Source organism: Dermacentor silvarum, chromosome 9 (genome assembly GCF_013339745.2).
Source record: "Dermacentor silvarum isolate Dsil-2018 chromosome 9, BIME_Dsil_1.4, whole genome shotgun sequence".
Taxonomy (NCBI): Eukaryota; Metazoa; Arthropoda; class Arachnida; order Ixodida; family Ixodidae; genus Dermacentor; species Dermacentor silvarum.
The window spans coordinates 95,220,099-95,242,256 of record NC_051162.1 but is presented as its reverse complement, the minus strand read 5'-3'; the positions used below and the strand labels follow the sequence as shown (position 1 = coordinate 95,242,256).

General features: G+C 45.6%; 1 protein-coding gene across 1 annotated transcript in view; it reads left to right on the top strand.

Moving 5' to 3' along the window:
* Positions 1 to 777: 777 nt before the first annotated feature.
* The window catches only part of LOC119463381 (small subunit processome component 20 homolog), an 83,462-nt gene continuing 62,081 nt past the window's right edge, over positions 778 to 22,158 (top strand). Inside the window, exons 1-19 of the mRNA XM_049655362.1 lie at positions 778 to 929; positions 2,966 to 3,116; positions 4,359 to 4,420; positions 5,326 to 5,396; positions 6,215 to 6,403; positions 6,559 to 6,643; positions 7,155 to 7,214; positions 7,300 to 7,377; positions 7,789 to 7,935; positions 10,124 to 10,267; positions 11,577 to 11,717; positions 12,353 to 12,430; positions 12,568 to 12,778; positions 14,105 to 14,267; positions 14,481 to 14,687; positions 16,141 to 16,297; positions 16,847 to 16,924; positions 17,650 to 17,811; positions 19,855 to 20,005. Coding sequence (XP_049511319.1) covers positions 885 to 929; positions 2,966 to 3,116; positions 4,359 to 4,420; positions 5,326 to 5,396; positions 6,215 to 6,403; positions 6,559 to 6,643; positions 7,155 to 7,214; positions 7,300 to 7,377; positions 7,789 to 7,935; positions 10,124 to 10,267; positions 11,577 to 11,717; positions 12,353 to 12,430; positions 12,568 to 12,778; positions 14,105 to 14,267; positions 14,481 to 14,687; positions 16,141 to 16,297; positions 16,847 to 16,924; positions 17,650 to 17,811; positions 19,855 to 20,005 — 2,380 coding nt within the window. The 5' untranslated portion in view covers positions 778 to 884. The remainder of the gene's footprint in view (positions 930 to 2,965; positions 3,117 to 4,358; positions 4,421 to 5,325; positions 5,397 to 6,214; positions 6,404 to 6,558; positions 6,644 to 7,154; positions 7,215 to 7,299; positions 7,378 to 7,788; positions 7,936 to 10,123; positions 10,268 to 11,576; positions 11,718 to 12,352; positions 12,431 to 12,567; positions 12,779 to 14,104; positions 14,268 to 14,480; positions 14,688 to 16,140; positions 16,298 to 16,846; positions 16,925 to 17,649; positions 17,812 to 19,854; positions 20,006 to 22,158) is intronic.

The window sequence follows — 22,158 nt, the reverse complement described above, 5'->3', positions numbered from 1 at the left end:
CACGACGCAGTAGCGCAGAATGGTCTTTGGTATTAAAAAAACTAACTGATGAAAGCCTTTAGAGTATGGTCCTTGAATAAGACAATGCATAGAAGCGAAATGCAGTCTTTCATGGTTTTGGACGCACCGGCTTCCTACAGTTCATTGTATTGCAATCGACAGTTTTGTGAAACTACTGATCAGTAGAGACTAGAGGCCGTTCTGCGTGCTGTATGCCGCCGTAGCGTTTAATACACAAAATGGGCCCTGTCAATAGGTGGGGACTAAATCCGCGCTACTGTGCTGTAGTTGTGGCGTCCTGTGGATTGAAATTGCAGATCTTAAAAGGGGGCAATGCTTCTGCTCTTTGCGTGCGGCGGAAGCGACTGCGGGAACCAGACATAAACGTATTTTGGGCATCACCTAACCAGCAAGAGCATTGCCTTCAAGATCTGCATTTGTTATTAAGGTATTTGAAGCAGGGGTGGCACATGGTTTCTCACTATGTTATGGGGTGGTATGCTTAATAAGTGGTGTCCTAAACCCCACGTGTTTTCGGCTCCGAAAATCAGTGTTCGGGGCGTTCAACAATCGAAAACATAGGCCTTTAAGATCCGCATTTCATTCAGAGGTCGCCACCCTATAGAACGTAGATTTAGACACCACCTACTAAGAACAAAATTAAAACTGGCAGGCAGAATAGCATGCTGTCATTATTGTTGCAAAGTTTGCGAGAATGTTTTTGTCCGCACGGTTAAATGCAAAGCTAAATAGCAGACTCACTTTGTCGTCTCTAGACCCATCGCGTATGCATCCCGTCAGCGGCCACCGCAACATGGCGGCTTCCATGTCATTTGCACGTGTGGTGTAGACATACGGTGTTATTTTGCCTCGCAAGCGCAAACATGAAGAACAAACCGGTAAAACACAAGGCGGAAAACACGTTCCGGGTAAGTATGCCATTTGATCTTTCTGGGCGAGTCACCTGATATGATTCTGTGCACCTTTATCGACATTCTGTCACTTGCGCGCTTGGAGGTATGCCGCAACGCTTTGCAGCATGTCTCGGCGCGTCTTTTGTATTTAATAAGCCCGTACGTGGACTGGCGGTAACCCGCGCGTCTAGCTTACAACTAAGCGTGCTTGCGACGCGAGTGTCGGTTTGTGGCGAATGACGCTAAGGGGTAATAACACATTTGAAATCGGCCTGGCGCTTTCGTGACGGCTCAAGAACTCTTTTAAAAAAGATTGGTAAGCAGAGTTTGTCCCATGACTGGCCTTTTCTTCTGATGGTTTAACGTATTCTGGGCGTTATTCTGGCGGTCCTCACGCTGCCAGAAAATATCTGCCACCCCCCGTGCATTTCGTTTTCTGAAGAGGGCGGTACGATTTGAGGTTGGGTCTGCCAGGCATCTGGCAAGAGAGGTATTGCTACTACACGGCTCAATACGTATTGAACGAGAAGGGAACCGACGGGGTTCGATTTTTTTATGGCACAGCCGATAAATCGCAACGCATTGGACGGAGAAGGGACGACCGCAGAAACGTGACACACAGCGCCCTGTGTGTCTCGTTTCTGCCTTCGTGCGCTGGGATTTACCCATTATTGACCCTTTTCGCGGAGCAATTTGTTTACGAGAAACGAGATGGCGCTTTCGGCGGCGCGCCATACGTTGCCTCCGCGAAAACGCACGAATACGAAACCATAACCACTTCTGCCCTGTTTCTGTGCGATCAGCTGTCGGAAATGCAACTGGGTTCGATCTCCCAATATGCTCAATTCGTGCTGCAAAATGTGGAGCGGTGAATTGAAGACGTGCAGTAGTTGGCTGCAGAAATAGTGGCTGCCATGTTAAAGAATGGAATGAATATGTCTGACCAATTAAGTTCACGGACCGTCGCTTCATACGGACAACCTCTGTTGACGGCCCTTCTCAATGTACGACTTTCCTTGTGTATAAAAAAAGTTCCCTTATCTGCCAATGTTATATTGCTAACCTCCAGAGAAAAGACTTCAACGCAGGTAACAGTGAGTGCCGCTCGTTAGACAATGACAAAAGGACTTAGAGCTGCTTCCTGGCATAGTAAGTTTCGCGCATGTTATCTACACGCATCAACCCCAACTCGCACGCAAGCTTATGCACACTATGTCGCCAACGTATTAAGAATATGTGAATGGGCGCACACTTGAATCAGCGCGCCAAAGCATGGGTGACTGCGACTACACCAACAGCCTACAGATGATCGAAGCTGAATGTTTCATGATGTTCCACATGAGTAAGCGAGTTAGTAGTGATAATACGTCTTTGCTACAAGCTATTACAAAGTACAGAACAGCTACGTTCCAAACCTTATGTGCAGCAATACTAAATATATAGCAACTGAGCACACCTGCGAGCAATTGGGCAGAAAATAATCGGGTAGTGACTGCACTGATGAGCTTCACTGAGGTAGAAATGTGACAAACAACTGCTTCAAAGTATTTGCCAAATAAAAAACGAAGAGCAAAACACACTGATCCTGATTCAATTCTTAATTGGAAAGCTTGGATAGATTGGAATACATTTTTAGCCCCGTTTTTAGAACAAGCACCATATATACTGCTTGCGCCGTTTGGGCAAAGCTTAATGAGCTTCAAAGTGCTTTTACATGTCCTCTAAAGCTATCACCAAAGCTTCGTGTCGACCACCCAGTCAACGTCTACGATATCTTCTGAAAGGGGTTTCATGAGCCCCTCCGGGCGTCATGTACACCCATTGTAAACACAGAGGCAACGGAGGCAGCTGAGGCAAGCAATGGGCGCGTCACCACGTGATCAAACATGGCAGCCCCCACGGGATCGCCGCGAAAAGGGTCAATGTAAGACCGTCTAAGCCCGAGTTTACGCTTTAGTGAAGACACAATCACGCGAAGTCAACAAAGAAAGCCTCGTTGCCAGTTGGCTCCACCTCGAAACGTATTGCGTTGCCATTTTTCTGCCTTTCAGTTCCAGTCATTCTCTGAGCGGCTGTCGAACATCAACATCGATGTCATCCACCGTGTTGGCCCCCACCGACGAACAACGCCGTTTGAGAGCGAAACATTTGTTGAAGAAGCTCTCGCCAAGTGGTCCGAACTGAACTGCACTGAAGATTATGGCAAGTGCATTTCTTGTATTTTCTCTCTTGGGTGGGAGGTGCATGAACTCCATTTAAGGAGCTTGTGCACTTTAAGGAACCCGGTTTAGCTGAACCTTAGGATAGGCGGAACGATTGGGAATTTTTAAGAGCCTTAGAAGGGGGGGGCGGGTGGAAAACTGCAGGGCTGACGACACCATAGAAGCAGTAATTGGGGAGGTCCTCGATGCAGGCTCGATATTAGGCAGGGACATTGTCGATGGGGCCTCAATAACCAGCTTCACACACGGGACGTAGCTTATAATGCCCTGAATGCCTTCGTACATTTTTTCAACTGAATGAAGGCACCGAATAACTTATGAGCAAGCTAGGGGTGAAATATCGGCATTTTGTGACAGTGCATGGGATTTGCCTAGTGCCAGCGTCAGGCTACTCAATCGCTGAAGTACATCTCGTATCATGTGAATAAAACATATTCTTTGCGCGAACCTTTTAGTTTTAATGTGGTTTCATTTAGTATTGCTTGTTGTGGACATTTGGACGCGCAAGAAATATCAGATTTGCAAATTTGTGGATCAGTTCTGTGAAGATTAACTTTTGATGCGACACTGCGCTGCAGATTGGAAACAGCAAGCTACGCCCACAAGTGTGCTGTAGTTGACTGCCCAAATTCAAATCTCGGCATTGTGTGCGTGGAGGTATTCTAGAATGAACTTACTTTGTTGTTGTTGCCCAAGTTGAAGCGATTGTTAATTTAATCCTCAAGCCTCATTACTAAAGACGTGCAAACTTGCACATATACGGGTGGTTCACTGTTAATGGCAACATGCAGTTGGTATTCTGTTCAATATTGCTCAGATATAGCATAAAAAGCTACTGACAAATTTTGTTTTCCCACAAATATAAGTCCAGTTGATTAAGTGTTTCAGTTATTTGGCTTCATTATTGCTTATCAGATCGTTCCCTTTAACAGTTCACAGTACTTTACAAACTGAAAAAAACAAAACAAAATGAATGTATGCTGTGACACTTTGTCATTGCCAAGTGTACACGAGCATAAATTTGCCCTCATGTTTTGTCGTAAATAATCTACAATAGCACTGCAGTAAAGCCAACTTCTACTCAGCAAAGTAATTTTTGATAAGGTGATGTACCTTATTGTGTGGAAGTGTATTTAGCAGAACATTTGGATCCACGATTGGGAGTCGTTTTGGGCACATTGTAAAAACAATATTGTTTTTTCTCTTTTTTTTTCCGTTGCAGATAAACTAAGGAATGACATTGGTTCGGAGATTCACACTTTGCCCCAAATTGTGCTTCGCAAGGTAAGTCTTTTCTTCACCGTTGGCATTTGCGTGATTCCTTAAACTATACGGAATAGATGGAATGTACTGATGTTCTGCCTAAACCAACTCCTACTAAAGTATGTGGACACAAGATTCGCTGCACATCTACAGTGACTCGTGTATTTCTTCTAACACATTGAAAGAAGAAATTTTGCACCTAATGATTTGTTTTGACTCGGGGTATCTTACCGAGATTGTGTGTTCTTTGTCCGCATCGTTCAGTAAAGGGCCAAAGCCAGGCAGCCACTCTCACTTGCTAAGCCATGAAAGACCCAAGAACCAAAATTTGAGGTGCTGGCACCTTTCAGTTACTTTAACCATTCGAACCATTTTTTTTTTCTGTATTCCGTGAACTTTATTATAGTAGTTCATGGAATACTGGATCGCTGGAAATGTCAGGAGGCGGCAGCAGCGCTGGTAGCGCCACCTCGTGATGCTAGGTTCAAACACCAGTGCATTAATACAGTTTGTATTGCATCATTGTTCTCACAGAAAGGAAAAAGTGAAATGCTAGTGATTGTTGGGGCCGATGCCCTTGCGCCGGCAGATAGGAAGAACTGCAAATATAGTTCTGTGTGTTTGTTGTTGACGACAGTCTCGCAAGATGGGGCTCCATCAGCTCCTGCGCAAGCCTGTCTCTTTGGCGTGTCGTTATTCCGCAAACTATGGTAACTTTGCGAACGAGCTGGAACTTTATCGCCTTCATGTGTGGCCTCACATTAGAGCTGAGCGCACTGCCGTGAAGACACATTTAAAGGTTGAACTTGCTACATTTTGTGAACGTTTCACTGCAAGTTATGCACGCTATTTTATATCGTTCTTTTTTCTTGTTTTAGAATTAGTGACGCCTGGTGTACTTAATTTCCTTTTTCCTTACTCCACAGGATGCACTATTGGAAATTATCAAAACACAGTTGGGAAACCGTGAGAACAAGGCCCTGGATGCAGTACTTGAGTGAGCAGCGAAATTTTCAAAAGGCTTGGGCGATCTTGACACACTTTGCATGAATTTTAACCCTGTCATGCTGCAGTTATTGTTTATGAAATTATATGTATCATACTAATACATGGACTTTCATAAATATTGTCAGTGGAGATAGCCGTATTCCGAGTGTTAATGCCTTGATAACAATCTCATTCTGTGATGCCTCTTGATTGAATTGCCAGGATGGAACCTCATGTTCTATTTTTCTTCTTTACCAGACATGTCCTTGTACACAATGCTTCCTACACACATGATGCATTTTATTCTAAAGTGAGGAAAACTATGTCAGGGGTTTCGGGCTCTGCGTGGTGTGTGGTTGTAGGTGAGAACCAGCGAAAAACACAACTTACTCAAGCAAGAAGATGACGGGACGAGGCTGCAACTAGCAAGTGAAATTTTATTATGGAAAGTAACAAACATATAACCTTTGGAGGTCCTGTGGCAAATCACAAAAGTCATTGCAAAAAAACTAATCTAGGAACAAATCATTAATGCGCTACTTCTCAAACAGCATAATTTCTTGTCACTGAGGCTTGAGGATGTCACGTTCACGCATGCGTTTTCCTGCCGAATGACACAAAAAGCCTAAAAAAGTTTTGACATCTGCGTTTGTCCTTACGTGGTCCAAAAAACCTTGGAACACTCGAACATTGGAGTGTACACGCACTGACTGATGTTCCCCGTGTGTTCCATCCCATTACGAAGTTGTTCTTGTGAAAAATGGCATGTTGATCCAACACAGTGTGTCAAAGATGGGCAAGTGACAAAGAATACCCCATTGTTTCCAGCATCACAGTTGCTTTGGCCAGAGACCTCCAGTATGACTTCTACCCGAGCTTCCCTGAAGTGTTCCGACTCGTCTGTGCTCACCTTGACACCCGTGACCCCGAAATGCTGGAACGCATCTTCGTCTGCCTCTCATACCTGTTCAAGTTCCTCTGGCGGTACATGGTCAGGGACATCGACCTTATTTTCAAGTGAGCGCCATCGATTGCCGTAGTAGTACTTTGCTTTTTATTGCAATCGTTTGCACGCAATACAATGATTGTGTTAATAATTTCACGATTTTTTAGTCTTGTCTAACCCTTGATGAGGAACTGTGCAAAACCTGATGCCACTGCGTGCATTTCAGATTGTATGTTCCACTTCTCGGGTCACAGCAAAAGAAGTATGTTCGGGACTTTGCCGCCGAGAGCTTTGCATTCCTGATCCGCAAGGCAAGTAGTTCGAGTGCTGGCCGCAGCTTTTGTTTGCTGGAGTTGCTATAGTATTCGAGGCATTAACCCCCTTCATCCAATTGCTGTATCTTTGTATGCACAGTCCACAACTCTGTTTTACTTACAACCTGAATATACTAACCTTCGAAAAGGGGCGGATAAAAAGTGTTTCTCGTTTATCACGTAGATAATTTGAATCTCTGTTATGCAAGTAAATTTCTGGAATTATTGTGCATGGCAAATTGTGGTATACTCTCATAATAGTAAGCATAGTTTTAGTTCGAGTAGCAACAGTTGGCACAGTTAATTGCCTGTGTGACGTAGTCACATCATATAGTGTGCTCGTAATCACTGATGATATCGCTATTGATTGGAGGCTTGACCATCTCTTCTCATGAACTGCCAGAGAGAACTTATCATTGTGGCGACAGTGTCTTCAGTAGCTCTGTGTTTTTGCACGCGTTGCACTGCTCTGACTTTGTTTTTGTTTTTTCACCGACATCTGGCCCAGGTCTCCGATAAAGAGAAACTTGTTGACATGATGCTGGCCTACCTTGAAGCTAACCCACAGGTAAGCCTGAATTGATGTTGATCGTGTTGACACCGTTTGGTAATGCTCACTTTTACATCTGGCATTCCCTGCACATTTCTTCCAGAGCACCGACGGTATTGGTCGCCTGCTGTTTGAAGCCGTCAAGGGAGTCAGAGGGCAAACGCACAGTTGCATGACCGTGGTATGTATTTGTGTCTGCTGATCACTGCTGGGAGCTAAAGCAAGAATAATAAGGGAGACTGAGGGGCTTTATTTATGTTAATTTTTTGTTAGTAATGTAAAAGCTTTAGAATCGACGCAAGAGAACCAGACCGAGAGCCTGTTACTCCTCGTTCCAACTTCTTTTTTGTCCCAGTGCCTGCCTGTGCATGTTTATTCTTCTTTTTTTCTACTGCGCGCGCAGGAGCGGAGGAAGACATGAAATTCTGTAATCCCCACAAGTCCCGTGTTGCTTTGTTGTATGTTCAACCTCACCTCAGTCAATATATAAAGAAAAAAAAGGGGGAGCGGAGGTTATATCTTGAATACGGCTGATGACTTGCGACTTTACAGCACTATTTTGAAAACGTGCTTGTCGTTTTTTTCTTGCCAGGTGTTGCCCTTGGCACTGAAGCGTCTGGATGGCTCGGTGTGCAGTGGGGCGGTTGCGTGTCAAGCCCTCCGGCAGACGTTTGTTGCACTAGCTGAACACCTTGCGAGCCATGCAGAAAACTCGTCTGCCGTCTGGAACTGTCTCAAGGTTGGTACCTCGCTTGTGGAGTTTGCAAACATTAAAGAAGAATTTAATAACAATTTTTATTTGATTTGGAAGGGTAAAACAAAAAAAAAGTCTTTAAAAAAGAACTTTAAAAATGTGATCTTTATTTTTTGAGTTAAGGTGTTAAACTTGGATACATATACAATCAAACCTCGATAAAACGAAGTTGTACTTGCAGCGAAAAACTCCGTTATATCGTGAATTTCATTAATTCGAGGTTTCATTAGCTCAATGAAATTAAGGTCTGGAAATAAAATTAGTTCGTTACATCGCAAATTTCACTAAATCGAGCTTCGTTATATCAAGGTTTGACTGTTTAATTTTATGTGCTATTTTCAAATACAGCTGAGCGTTTTTACAATGAAGTCGCATCCGACATGAAAATGACTGCATTCATATTTGTTATAAGCATGTGTTCGTTACATGTTACATATTGGCAGGAACATCTTAGACTTAACTTTGTTATACAGTAGAACCCCGATGTTACGTTCCCGGGTGCTGCGTTTTCCCGGCTGTTACGTCGTTTTCGGCCGGTCCCGGCACAGCTCCCATAGAACCCAATGCATTGGTAACCCCGCTGTTACGTCGCAACTGTGGGACCGTTCCCGCATCATACGTTGCGAACTGCCACACCGCGCCGGCCCGAGCGGCCATTTTGACTTTTCATGTCGCTTGGTTTGGTTGCTTGACGATGGCATTGGCCGCCCAAAGTGCTGGGGGCGACATTTATTACGTATTTTCGGTTTCCGCCAGCAAAAGTATGGCCTTTTATATCCGCTTTTGCTATCTACAGATGATGTCTATGACGCGTTGCGGCCCTAAAATTGGTTTTGGCTCATAGATGTTCCGTATAAAGTCCAAGGGCGATAACGCCGTCGCCGCGCGCCGTATGCTTTCTTTCGCGCGCGAGACGCAGTCGTCGGCGACGGCGACGTATGCTGTATGTGCGAGTGAAAGCGTGCGAGGGAAGCCGCGCGGCCGTATGCTGAATGTGCGAGTGAAAGCGTGCGAGGGGAGCCGACGACCGCGTCTCGCGCGCGAAAGAAAAGCAGAGAGGAAGCGCGCCTCCTTCCGTTGCGCTCGAGGCACCAGTGAGCGAGGGGGAGGGGGGGGGGGGGGTAGCGGGCAGCGTTGTGCTCTGGCATCATGCTGCGCGGCGGGTCCCGCGGGCCCTATCTTGAAAGCGATCTGCGTGGGGGTAGATTCTACGCAGTGTAGGTGCGTCGGCGGCTCGTGGCTTTGTGCGTGCTGCGTGTTCTCGGCGCTCAGTTAGGGTTGAAGCGATAGACAACAGCACGAAGGTCACTTCGCTCGCTTCTGCAGCGGCGCTTAACTGCGCGTGTCCGCGCTCATCGAGTGTGATGTGTTCATGTTTGCCTGTGGGCGCTGACACTATGTTTGTTAATTAGTTAATAACCGAATGTTTACAAGTTTATACAGACGATAAAACTACTATTCTTACTTTGTATAGCTCACCGCAATCTATACTTCGGCTGTCGGGCGAAACTACTTTTTGTCGCACGTAAGAATTAAAATAATATTGTGTGCAGTTCAACACTACTCCCATTTCTCAATTTTTCCTGTTTCCTGGCTCTTGCGTTTCCCGGCTCTTACGTTTTTTTTTTACGGTCCCGTGAAAAACGTAACAGCGGGGTTCTACTGTATAATGCTTGTTACATCGAAGCTTGATTGTATAAAATCCATTCTAGTTATCTCATTTTGTTCGAATTTTATGCAAGTTCCTTGTTTAATTTTCTGGAAAATTTTGCAGCCAGTTCTACAGATTTCACTAAGCGGGTTACAGTGGCTTCTGCATAATTAAAAACAAATCTAATACAGCCAACCTTATTGCTTTGTACGCAAGAGTTGCAAGACTTCATAGTTGATTCTCACAAGTTGTTGATTGTAGATCGACCGATAGTATGCTTGCATGTTGCTGGGAAGAGAAAGATGAGCAAGTGATTGGAACTATACTTGGGTCGCCGATCTGGCCACCCAGTCTGAGTGGCCGGCAGACCAGTGTTGAGTTGGCTTCTTATTTGGTTCTGCTGAACTCGTATCGGAACTGGATTGACTGAATGGCAATGCACATTGCCTAGAGCTTGAATTTTGTCTGTACTAGTCGGCTCTCTGGGAGCATCTTTTTTTTTCTGTTCTTCTTTCATTGCAGGAGGTCGTAGCAGATGCAGTTGAAAAATACAAATCTGACAAGGAGTCCGTTCTGGCACTACTGGAAAACCTGGCCACGATGGTGAAAATTTGGGTGCTGTTCAAGAGGGGACTGTTGTCGCGGAGGAGTGATGCAGTCTACGAGGTACTGATTTGCTGCTTGGCTAAGTGCGTGTTATTCGGTTTGCCTTAATGCTTCCTTTCAGCGATAGCTCAGTGGTGATAGAGTTGCCCAAAACACGTGAGCCCAGATACGAGTGCAAAAAGAAAAAGTGTTTGCAGATGCGTGGTTGTTTGAACAGTCATTGTGTTCAAAATGGTGCAGCAGAGATTCGAACATGGTCGGCTTTATTTTGTGTGCTGTCTTTTAGAATTTTCATGTATACCAGATATTTATTTCCAAGTCGTGGTGCACTAATTGCTGATTGTTATGTATTCCCCCCCCCCCCCCCCCCCCACTGATATGCCTGTAAAGGTGATGTGGGTATTGCATAAATAAATAAATAAATATCTAGGGGGATTCTGTAGATAAAGTCATTAGTATTTGGCATGCTCTTCATAGAAAATTGAGTGTAGAGTATAGGTGTGTCGGTCTGCAGGTGATTTGTCCCTTCTCTAGATCATACCGGGCCAGTGGAGTAGCAGCCGCTTGCTTGCTAGAACTTTTTTGGCAACCCTAACAGTCATATCTGTGACCTCAAATCCGTGGCTCGTGACGAGTTGTGACCACAGCGGGCCTAGGCTGGTGGAGATAGAAACTGGTCTTTCCAACTGAAGGTGTTTATTTACACCTCAGTTAGGCCACGGGGGATGCGAGCAACTGCGGCAAAGTCGCAAGTTGGGGAAGGCATGACAGGGCTGAGAATAGTTCAGCTCATCTCATGTGGCTCTACATTCTCGGCCTTGGGGCAATAAGTCATTCACGATTGGCGGGGCAAAGGGAAACGGTTGGCAGGGGTCTCCCCAGATGAGACATCACAGGCATGGGTGATACTCACATGCGTAGTACGTTTTGAGACCAAATTGAATATGAATCAAAGAGTGCCAGAAGTGAGTTAAATCGAATATTGAATACATTTTGTATATATAATAGTTGTCAAATTACCAGGTCCTTAGTTCTGATAAACAACTGGCTGAGTTTCTGTTTTTCTTTTGAGCAGCCCTGGTAGCGTTTTTTACCGCATACGTGTAGACTATGAGCTCTCTTTTCACTGTTTCCCGAAATGATCAGTTGTTAGTGAGCGCTTGTAATGTCCTGTCTTGTCCGTGTGTTTTTTTTTTTTTAGCACGCTTTTAATTTTATTCCACATCGGGAACCAACTTGCCCAACAACACGTCTTGTCAGGGCAAGAGCTTTACTGTAAGAAAAAGCTGAAGAGCATACTGATGACCAGAATCTGCTGTAAGTTGATTGTTCAGTTTCGCTGACTGTTTACGCGTTTCTGCGCTTACAGATCCTGGATCTGCTCCTTGAGCTTGGTGAGGCATCACCGGCACTGACAGCGACACTCCTGGAATGCTTAGCTTCGCTGGTAACGAATGGTGGTACCCCTGTGAGCCCATCCTCTGGACCTCTCAACAAACTTGTCGAAAAGGTGAGTGCACACATCCAGCTGTCTACTTTTTTTTTTTGAAAATAAAAGCGTCTTTTAGACGTGGTGCTTTTACAGCGAAGCCGTATACAGGAATTCCACGACTGCTTTAGGGTGTTGGCTTGGTTAATATTAAGGAGACCAAGTACATTGTACAGAGCAAATCCAATGCAAGAGAGCATGCTCTCGATGCAGTGGAGCAATTAGAACCTCGTTATAATGAAATTGGATGTAACGAAATAACGGATGTAATTAAGTGAAATTCGCCGTGAAATCATCATAGAGATTGATTCTGCAGTACATGCAACAGTGGATATGTAACTAAGTAATGGGTTTAGGAAGTAATTTTGACCACCCCTTCAACTTCTTCATAAAGAGGTTTTACTGTACTAAGCTTGGATATAGTGAAGCATTTGAAGAGATTCGGGTATAATGGAGGAATTTTATCGAATACAACAAAGCGTTTCCAAAGCGTTGGGTAGATTTCGGGCAGTGCCCAACCAGACTGCTAGGACTTTCGACGGGTCTGAGAATCCCCGTATGCAGCTTCGTTGCATTTGTTTTATGTACGAGTTCTCAGATTCGCATGCACCTGCAAAGGGTCTCTCTTTGTTTTTACAATTAGCTGTTTTCTGCAGGTCTATTCCGGATCATTCTCAGCCGGAACTGTGTTCGACTTTACGGGTCAAGTTGTGGAATGCCCGGCTTTTGAAAAGGTATGCAGACGACATGTGTAGGAGGACCGGCTTGGTCGAACTTCATTCATTGCTCTCTGACATCGCCGAGCTGCATCTCCTTGCGTATTATGTTTTTGGGAGAGGAAGTAATGGGATGCCGTTTTGTCCTCTTCTAGGATGTGCTGTGTCACGTGGTTCAGCACTGCGCGAGTTTCGAAGACCGGACTCATGCGCTTTCCCTTCTGGCCGAGGTGGTCCTTCAGAGGAGGCCCATGCCTGGCACGGCCGACGAGCTGATACGATCCTGGAGGCCGCTACCTCTCTGCATCTCGGGTGGTGCAAGGCAAGGGTTTCTTGGCATGCAGCCCGGCCTACATCCTGTAGCGGGTTCATAGTCGAACCTCAATCTAATGACTTATTGGATATAAAGAAATACCAGACGTAACAAATCAAACTTAAGAATGTTTATCCCTGATATCGGTGTGCAACAAATACAGTAGAACCTCGTTCATACGTCTTTTTGGGAGGAAAAAAAATGCGGAAAAATAAAGTACTAACTAGGAAAACGGATGATCCAAAGTGACTACAAAATTTGACAGACTCAACTGTAGTTGACATCTTCGTAATGCGAAGTGCTGCACGAATCATTGCAGCGTGAGATGCCGACTCGCATCGAACTGGTCGGGCTCCGCAGCCCAAGACGCGTTTTGTTGTTTTCCTATTGCGTTGTGTTTCAGGATGGCGACGGGAAACCAAAACGAAATTTAGCTGGTGGCCGATGCTGGCTGCCACCGGAGCGAAATGCGACTCTCGCATCACGGTGCCTGCAGCAGGGAACGGCGATGCATTTGGGTTATCGCCTACAAAAAGCGTACAGTGTGCTTCCAATGGCACTGTGCCCCACACGCTGTAAAACAGATAAATGGAGATGCTTATCACAGTAGGGTTGGCCGCGAGAGCTGTTAATGCAGCGTGCGACGACCCGGGAGGAGATTTGCCAGTACCCGAATAAAAAACCGAGTGTGCGCCTCCGTTTTCACTGCGAGACAGGCTCGCGAGTATTGCGGCGAAGCCGGCATGGCAGGTGGCTACTGCTCTCGACTGCGTGTGCCGCGCGCACCTCATGCATTTTCTTTTTTACGTGGTATCTAGCGGCTGAAAAACTTGTAATACTATTGCAATTTCTCAATGTATTGAACGTTGGTGCCGAAAGATCATGTTTTCCGGGAACACGTGAACTAGTAAAAAATAAGTGTAACTCAATTGGATCATTTTTTGTGTTCTCGATTGCGAACGTGGCACTGGGAAACCGTAAGTAACAGGATCATATCAACGAGGTTCTAGTGTATATGCTTGTAATGAATGTTGTATATAACATTTATTTTGTTGGATGCAGCTTCATTATAACAAGGTTTGACTGCACAGTCGAATGGCAATATAAACAACATGGACATAACAAAATATCGAATATAGCAGAGAAAATTCAGGATGTTTTTTGGCAATGTCAGTGTGCCATGAATGCATGTTGGTAATGAATATCGGATATAACGAAGGTATTTTGCGGGATGCCACTTCATTATTATGTGGTTAGACTGCACAGTCGAACGTTGATGTAAACATGGATATAGAAAGACACTGTCCAAAAAGTACGACCATGTACATGGCATCCCCGCAAGCACGGAGGTAACATTTAAGTGGGTTCGATTGTATAAGTGAATGGAGAGGAACAGGAGGGTGGTGGTAACCTAAGCCTGACACATTGTCAATTCTGCAGGGAAAATGTGGTCTCGCTTGCACAGACCGTTCTCGAAGCCTTGGCCAAAGACGTGACTGACCCTCTGCTTTGGGCTGGTTTAGTCTGTCTGCCTCATCTCAGGTTGGTTAGCATTCGCTGTTTTCTTCTTTTGTTTCATTAGTTTTCGTCCACTTGGTTATCGGTTGACTGCCATGTTTTGTTGTGTGCATCACAAAAAAAGTTCTTGGGAAGATGGCAGTGTTTTTTTGTGAGAACCTTCAGCTGCCACAGCAATTGAAGTGAGAGCCGAAGGTGTTTCGGTAGTTTGCTGACAAAATGTTTTATTTTTTTTAGTGCTTGGGGTGATGTGGTGGAGTTACAAAAAGCTCTGGATAGAATTCTCCAAGAACTCCGAGATCGTCTGCAGCTTGAAACACTGCCTGCGTCGTCTGCTGCACGCCTGTCATTCGTTTTCCTTCAAGCTGTGGCCACTGCTGCCTTGTGCAAGTTCGAAGGTGCTCTGGCCAACATCACTAGCGACGTCTTAATAAACATTCTCAGGTATGGAGAAAAAGTTCTTAATTGAACCAGTGTGTGTTTTGCTAATGATATACTGAGGGTTAGCCGTAGCATTCTGATATACTGTCAGAGGAAATGCTTCAGTTTATTGTTAACTAATGTGCACAATTTACTTTTGTTTCCGCCATCTCCAGTTCGTGTGACATTGGCACAATTTCATCTTACATTTAGTTCAGAGGTAGAGCCCATAACACCTTTAGTGGTGCAGTAGTCTAACGTATAACTCTCGGGTTATTACATGTAAGAGTTGCTCTACTTTAAAATTTCTCTGTTGCGTTCAATTCCGTGAGTCTAGCACAATTCCGTGAGTTTAAGCTGGCTACAGTGAATCGGTCGGGACAAAAAGAAGTGAGCGATACTAGCCACATACCAAGAGCTTTATTAAAACAGGGTCACTCCAGTGTCTTGCTTCGGTAACATTCAGTTACGAATGAAAAATAATCAGCCGACGCTATATGAACAGACACCGATGTAGGCCAGATTTTGGCTTGTGCGCTTAGCTTGTGGCTTGTACCGACATTGAAATGCTGAAATGTAGCATTGAGAAATTGTACTCTTCAGTTATTACTCATTGGAGGTTTTTCTGCTTCGTACATCCCCGTTGATGTTTCGTCCATTCATGATAGATCATAAATAAAACTTGCGACTTGTAGTTAGGGGTTCTCTCGGACCGCCTTCATACTTAGACTTGATGGCCAACTGCCCATCGCTCGCCTTGCATGGGCGGGCTTCGGCAGTACCAGTACAAGCTGAAACATGACAACACATTGTTAAATAACACGCACAACGTTTATTGCGACCAGAGCATTCACTTGGAAGCAGGCTAGTGACGACCGAGACGTTCGCCAGGGTCGTGTGGCGAACAAAGGCAGCGCGTGACAAAGGATGGGAACCAGATGTTTTCTTGATGTCCTTCCTTCATGGTGGCTTGTAGTGTTCTCACCTCCGGCTGCGCCGTTTTCGATGCCCCTGCTGTGTTCTTCGCTAGGTCCAATGGGCGCGGGGCTCTGCAGCCACGTGACGACCGATTTGCGAGTGGGTCGCGCTGCCGGCGGGAAAACCGCCTGGCTCCCCGAATGAGAAGAGAGAAAGAAGGCGTCTGCTCGCCTCGCTTCCGTGACGCGTGTAGGAGTGCAGGAAAATATGAACTTTCATAATTCCCACAGACTTCACCAACAATGCTCTATTATCGGCCAGAAAAGCTAGAACTGCTAAGCTAGTGGAGAAGCTGGGGTATGGGAGAGCTTGTCATGGGGCGTAGTCGGTATGTCCTTAAAATAAATTGCTATGGCAGGCACTACACAATAAAGCCTGTCCCGCATTGTCTTTTTGTGTTGAGTCGGCTTGCACAAACTTGTACGTTGGGATCTGCTGCGCTTATGCTGTGCAAAGGTGGGAGGAAAAACAAATCTGTTCTTTTCTCTTTGCCAAACAGGCAATCGCCGGAAAATGTGTGCTTGCTGAAAGCAGCAGACATCTTCTTGGTCCATGCAGCCAAGCGAGTGTCGCCTACAGAACAACAGCCGAAGGAAGATCTGCTGAGGTCATTCTACAGTATCATCGAACGGAACCTGGCCTCACCGCACGGTGTTGTAAGTCTATCCACCTTCCTTTATTTCTGTATGTGTCGGTGTGTGCTGTTGCATGCAGTGTGACTGTATTTAATGCAGCAAGCTTTTGTTATAGCAAAATGGATGGTGTAGCCATTCTTTAGTTTTCATACTACGTGTTCCTGCGACAAATGTCGGTGATTAAAAATAGGGGCTTCGAATGGTAAGGTATTACTTTCAGAAGAGTGGCGAGTATTACTGATTAATGCTTTACTGTCCAAGTGCCACAGAAGTGGTGGCCATCAGATTTTGTGATGAGTGTCAGTTTGATTTTATCAACAAAGCATATTTCTGTGCTGTGAGAAAATGCATAGTGTGAAAAAAACAAGAAAAAAAAACAACTACAACAACAGTGCACGTTGCTGCACATTTTGAGTCGAGTAGTTCTCAAAGCATGTGCTAGGCTTAATGTTTTTCTAGCAAACATTATTTGCTCGAGTCCTGCAGTTACCTTTTCTTTCTTGACTGTGAAGATGTTTAAAACCAGAGAGTACTGACTTTGATGCTTTTCTGCCTCGCTTCTCTGTTCAGGTGAGGCTCCTGACCTTACGGGTGTTGTCTTCGTTTGGGCCCAAGGCCAGTCCCGAACCTCGCGAAAAGGATGAAAAGGCAAGCACTACTTTTACAAGACTCCCCCTGCCACATTTTTTGAATGGAGTGCTGACACAACACTTGCGATTTGTCTCTTTTTTTGTGTGTGGGGTAAGCGGAGGTATAAATGCTCTTATCATGTATCGTGCCACGATATAGTCACTGGCTCCGTTCCTGCGATGGCTGCGGCTGGCGCACATGGGTGCTGCCAGGAGAAACAGATTTGCATTTAGTGTCAAGTAAAATAATTACCTACAACCATCATGCAAGTGTAACTGCTGCTAAGGACTCTCTGGCTTGAGAAACATTGGCTAACCGCTGACATAGAATAAAATTTCACCTGTTTCCTGTATACATTTTCGGAAGAATAATATCCATAGAGATTTGTATGGCTTTTTTTTTTTCACCCCATTTCATATCGAACCATTGTGAACGTGCAATTAGGTGCATGGCTCACGAAATATAAGGTGTCGTGCTCATGTTTCTGATTCATCCTCATAATCATATTGTGCTTTTGGCACGTAAAAAGGCATTGGTCCTGGATTCAATCCGTGGACAATGATGAATTTTTCCACTCTGAGCCTTTTACTTCTTTCTGCGAAGCATGCGTGGGTTTCTCTTGTAGCTTTTTGCTGCTCCTCGACCGATGGCAATCTTTCTCATTCATGAAATTTCATGTTTTTCTCCTGCAAATGGGCCAGAACAGTTCATGCAAACTGTTCGCTCCTTTTCCGCTGTTCCAGCTGGAGGAGTTTGCCTCAGCTTGCCACGTCTTCAACATCTGCCTCTCGGCGGAGGCTGTGCCCCTGACGGTGCAGGACTATCGCGAGAGGCTCAAGCTGCTTCAGGCGCTGAGTTCCGAGCAGCTTGCGGCAGCCGCTGTGTCACTGGGTGCTTACTCGATGGTGAGTGCTGCGGAGACGTTTTACTTTCTTTTTTTTTGTTTCACATCTTGGTGCACGTTAATTAGGGATCGAACACATGCTTGCATCATTGTGAATTTGCTTCAGGTGCAGCTAAAGGCAGACTTTGATGAAATTTTGAGCTCAATTCAAGGAGCATTGAAAAGAGAAAGAAGTCTTGTCTACTATAGTAAAATGCGCTTATACAATACCAAGAAAGCCGCTTTTACCATCAGAGGTGGCTTGCTAAGGCTGAAAAGACACAAATGAAAGGCGACACAGGTGGCGACACTGCCCTAATGTTTCTGCACCAGCGCAGCACGACCTCGTGGATTTCGGCAGTGTCTACCTGGACCTAGACAGTGTCTACCGAGGCTGAACTTGGCCAGTTTCTAAAACTATTACTGTGCCAGAACGGCCCAAATTCGAGAATTAACAGGAACACCTTAATATTTACCCGCTTAAAATGTACTAATGGCGGAAATGCAGTTCTGACAAACTGCATGCTTAATCTCTACATAGTACAGTGGAACCTCGATTATGCGTCCCCCGGTCATGCGATGACCCGCATTTTGCGACGAATTGGTTTGGTCCCGGCAAAACTCCCATAGAAATAATGTATTAAAAAACTCGAGTATATGGCGCAATTTTACGCCGACCCCGCTTCGTATGGCGCCTCTCTGGTACCGCCAGAGAGAGAGAGAGAGAAAAAGAAAAGTTTAAGCAGACGTAGGCTGGCATGGTGACCTCACTGCAGTCAGCTGATAATGGCTGTGCAATACCGTATTTACTCCAATGTAACACGACCGCAATTGTAAGGCAAGGGGCGAGTTTCTAGTCATGCGAAATAAAAATAAAACAAATAAAACCGCGTGTGTAACGCGACATGAATGGGGGGAAAAAAATGGTACCATTATTCAAGGCATCGCAATTCAGAAACTAGTTCTCTTCACTCATCATCGTCGTCTTAAGATGAGACAGAGCTTTCCTTGGGCGGTGTTCTCAGGCAATCACTTTCACAAAATTGCGCATGACTCGGCACTGAAAGCATCCCCGACAAGTGTTTCTGGCGCTGTCCTATGCTTGCTACCAGCACCGAGAGAGCTGCTGGCTGTATACTTCGAGGGGTTCTGTGCTGGGACAAGCAGAGTCTCACAAAAGTGAAACCATCTCCAAAAGTTACCACCCGAGAGTCATCTTCCGTGGCGTCGAGCTTGTTTGAGGTTTAAGTACACTTCTTGAAAGACCGCACAACCATTTCATTCGGGGTCATTACCAGGCCACTTCAAGTTCCACAGGGCCTTTCTAACTTCTGGGCCTGCCGCTGGTCCCGTCATCCGCAAAGCGCCGACGTCGAGACACCGAACTGCGGCGGACTTTCCCAGCTCCTCGGCCATCAAAATTGCTCGTCTCTCGAAGCGGCCGGAATTATTGGGCTAGGTGGTCTTTCATAGCTTGCGAGTAAAATTGGCGCCACAAAAAGACCGCACAAAGCAAAGGAAGACAAAGACAAGCACTGGTGTTCTGGTTCTCTGTTCTGCTGACCGACGCAACCCATATCTTTCGCTGCACTTGCTGCTTTGTTGTCTGTTTCTTCATATTGTTGTGACTAACAACAACATTGAAAATCAAGCACCTTGATTCCCTTACACTTCTCGCCCATTATGTGCAGTTGGTGAGAGAAGTGGGCAGCAAGGGGAGAGGGCCCTTGGGAGAAGTAGTGAAGGCGAGAAACCATGGCAACCTTGTGTTCATCAAACACCTGTAGCTTTGCTATTATGGCATCATTTCGAAAAATGCTTGCGGCTGTATGTCCATCGTAGACTGGTGCACAGCTGCCGCTATGTAACAAAATTTCAAGCTCAGGTTGTTTTAGTTTAAAAAATACGCTTTAGCCAGGCTGGTTTCTGAGGGGTGGTCATTTGATCTGAGGGCTTCTTTCTATCGTGTCATAATGTCTAATTGCAGGTTATTAGTAGTATGTTAGTTATTGGTAAGTTACGAGCTAGTTACAGCTGAGCTAATTGGTGCTCTGGTGCTTTTCAGGCTCCCGTGCACTACCTGCTGGGCACCCTCCTCGTCAACTTCCAGCTGCTCTGGAAACCATGCCAGGAAATCCTCGCCAGTCATGCCAGCGCCGACGGTCCCTTCTGGAGCACGCTGGTGCAGCACCTGACCATTGTGTATGACAAGATAGGTCAGTCGCAGCTTTGAGTACCTGGTGTGTTCAGTTGAATTGGCTTGGTCCTTGGTGTACCGACGATGAAATGCAAAATAGGAAAACGTCAACACATGCACTGATACCTTGTTCTCTTGCCCCCGACATCTATTGAGCATAAAATTAAGTCGGGCACAGGCAGTGGATTGCAGCACATCTGATAACTCGCAACTGAAAGCTTTATTGTAACGTACGGAATATGTGTGCTGCTTCACGTTATAAGTTGACAATATGAAATGTAACAGATGGTCTATGACGTAATTAAAGGCCCAACCACATGCACGCGATTTTCGAGCGACAGCGACAAGCGACGGCGACGAGCGACAGGTTTTGCCGTCGCGGAGGGCTATCTGTCGCTGGTTGTGTCGCTGGTTTCTGGCCAGCCAGAAAATGTCGCTTGTCGCCTGGAAGTCAGCGCGACAACATCCACTGGGGACAATGATTGCACAACAACATGGCAGCAATCAGTCTGCCCACTTCGATCTGAATTCGCTCTTGCCACTTGCTCTCTGCTGTGACAGCAAAAAATAAATAGTACAATCAGTCATCGCTTCACCTCATCGCTAGCTGAAGACTAAGTATCGGCGCTCTCTTGTCATTATTATTGAGATCGGTTGTTTTGTTTTGACGCTGTTAGGCCTGAGACGCCACCGAGAGCCGAGAAAGTGTTTTAAGTTTTACTCAACAGATGGCGCCACAGCACCTTACGCTGGCGGCATGGGACGGAGTTCCACTGGGGATGCATGGGACGGATTTTCACTGGGGATGATAGCATATTTTAGCTAGGTCTAGATAAAACATTGACCTTTTGATAAAATTGAGTATTCTTTACGCGCGCAAGATAACATTTATTCGCACAACAATGTAAATCCGTCGCTACTCTTTTTCGCGATGTCGCGTTCATGTGGTTGCTCCACGCCGCGACACGACAGCACGACAGGGTGTGCCTGTCACGTCGCTTGAATATCGCGTGCATGCGGTTGGGCCTTAAGAATGAAAACAAGGAGACTTATGTGGGCCATCAAAACATTGTTGACGGGAGTTCTCGCAAGCTGCCTTCATGCGTAAGGCTTAGGCTTGCCTTTTACGCCGGGCTCCGGTGGTACCAGGACGAGCAGAAACACAACACTCTTGAATAACAAGTAGAGCAGTGTTTATTACTACCAAAGGATTTGCTTGGAAGCAGGCTAGTTACAACTGACACGCTTGCAAGGGTCGTACGGTGAACAAAGGCAGGGCGCAACAAAGGATAGGAACGAGATGTTTACCTAGGGTAAATGTTTACGTGTCGTGTCTCGCAATCTTCTTTCTCTCCGGCGTTCGTTGGCCGTGATGATTTCTATGCCCCTGCTTTGTTCTGTGCTCGGTTCAATTGGTGCGTGGCTGTGTGGCTACGTGGTCGGTCTGTGTTTGCGACCGGTTTGCAAGAGGGTTTTTGCACCACCGCTGGGAATGTCGTCCGGCTCCCTGCACATTAAGAGAGGAAGAAGGCGTCCGCTCTTACTTCAGTGGCACGCGTAGGAGTGCGGGAAAATATGAACCTTCACAATGGGCACAACATTAACTACAAACAGTCACTGTACGAACTTTTGATTTTCCACATCTTTTTTACCCCTGACTTGCATGTCCCATTGCTCTTGCGGTTTATCCTCATTTTGGGACAGCACATTTTATGATTTGGCTGTCACCCTTACGCTCAAGGCACTGAAGATAATTAAATTACTGTTGTGTGTGTATAAGACACCCCTGCAGCCTAACCTAACCCCACAATTAAAGCCCACGAGAAGGGAAAAAAAATATCCACCCTAAAAACATAAAGTGACATTCCAGTCATCTCATGAAAGCAGTTTGGCACAGTTGCTGGCACAAAGCGAACCTCCAGAAACGATCTTGTTTTACATGCTGCGACTTTTCTCAGCCCTTGGGAACAATGGGCATAACACACGTGAGCACAGACAGTGAAAAAAGAGCATTTATTGTTCGTTCTACACAGTAATGCTGGCTAGCTTATATGCAGAGATTAGTTTTTCGATAAGGCTATGCTAAGAAACCAAGGACGTTCGACTCGCTACCTAATGATGCTGAGTGAATGTTTGCCCATGTTGTAGTGTGGTCCTGCTTTTGTGCTCCAG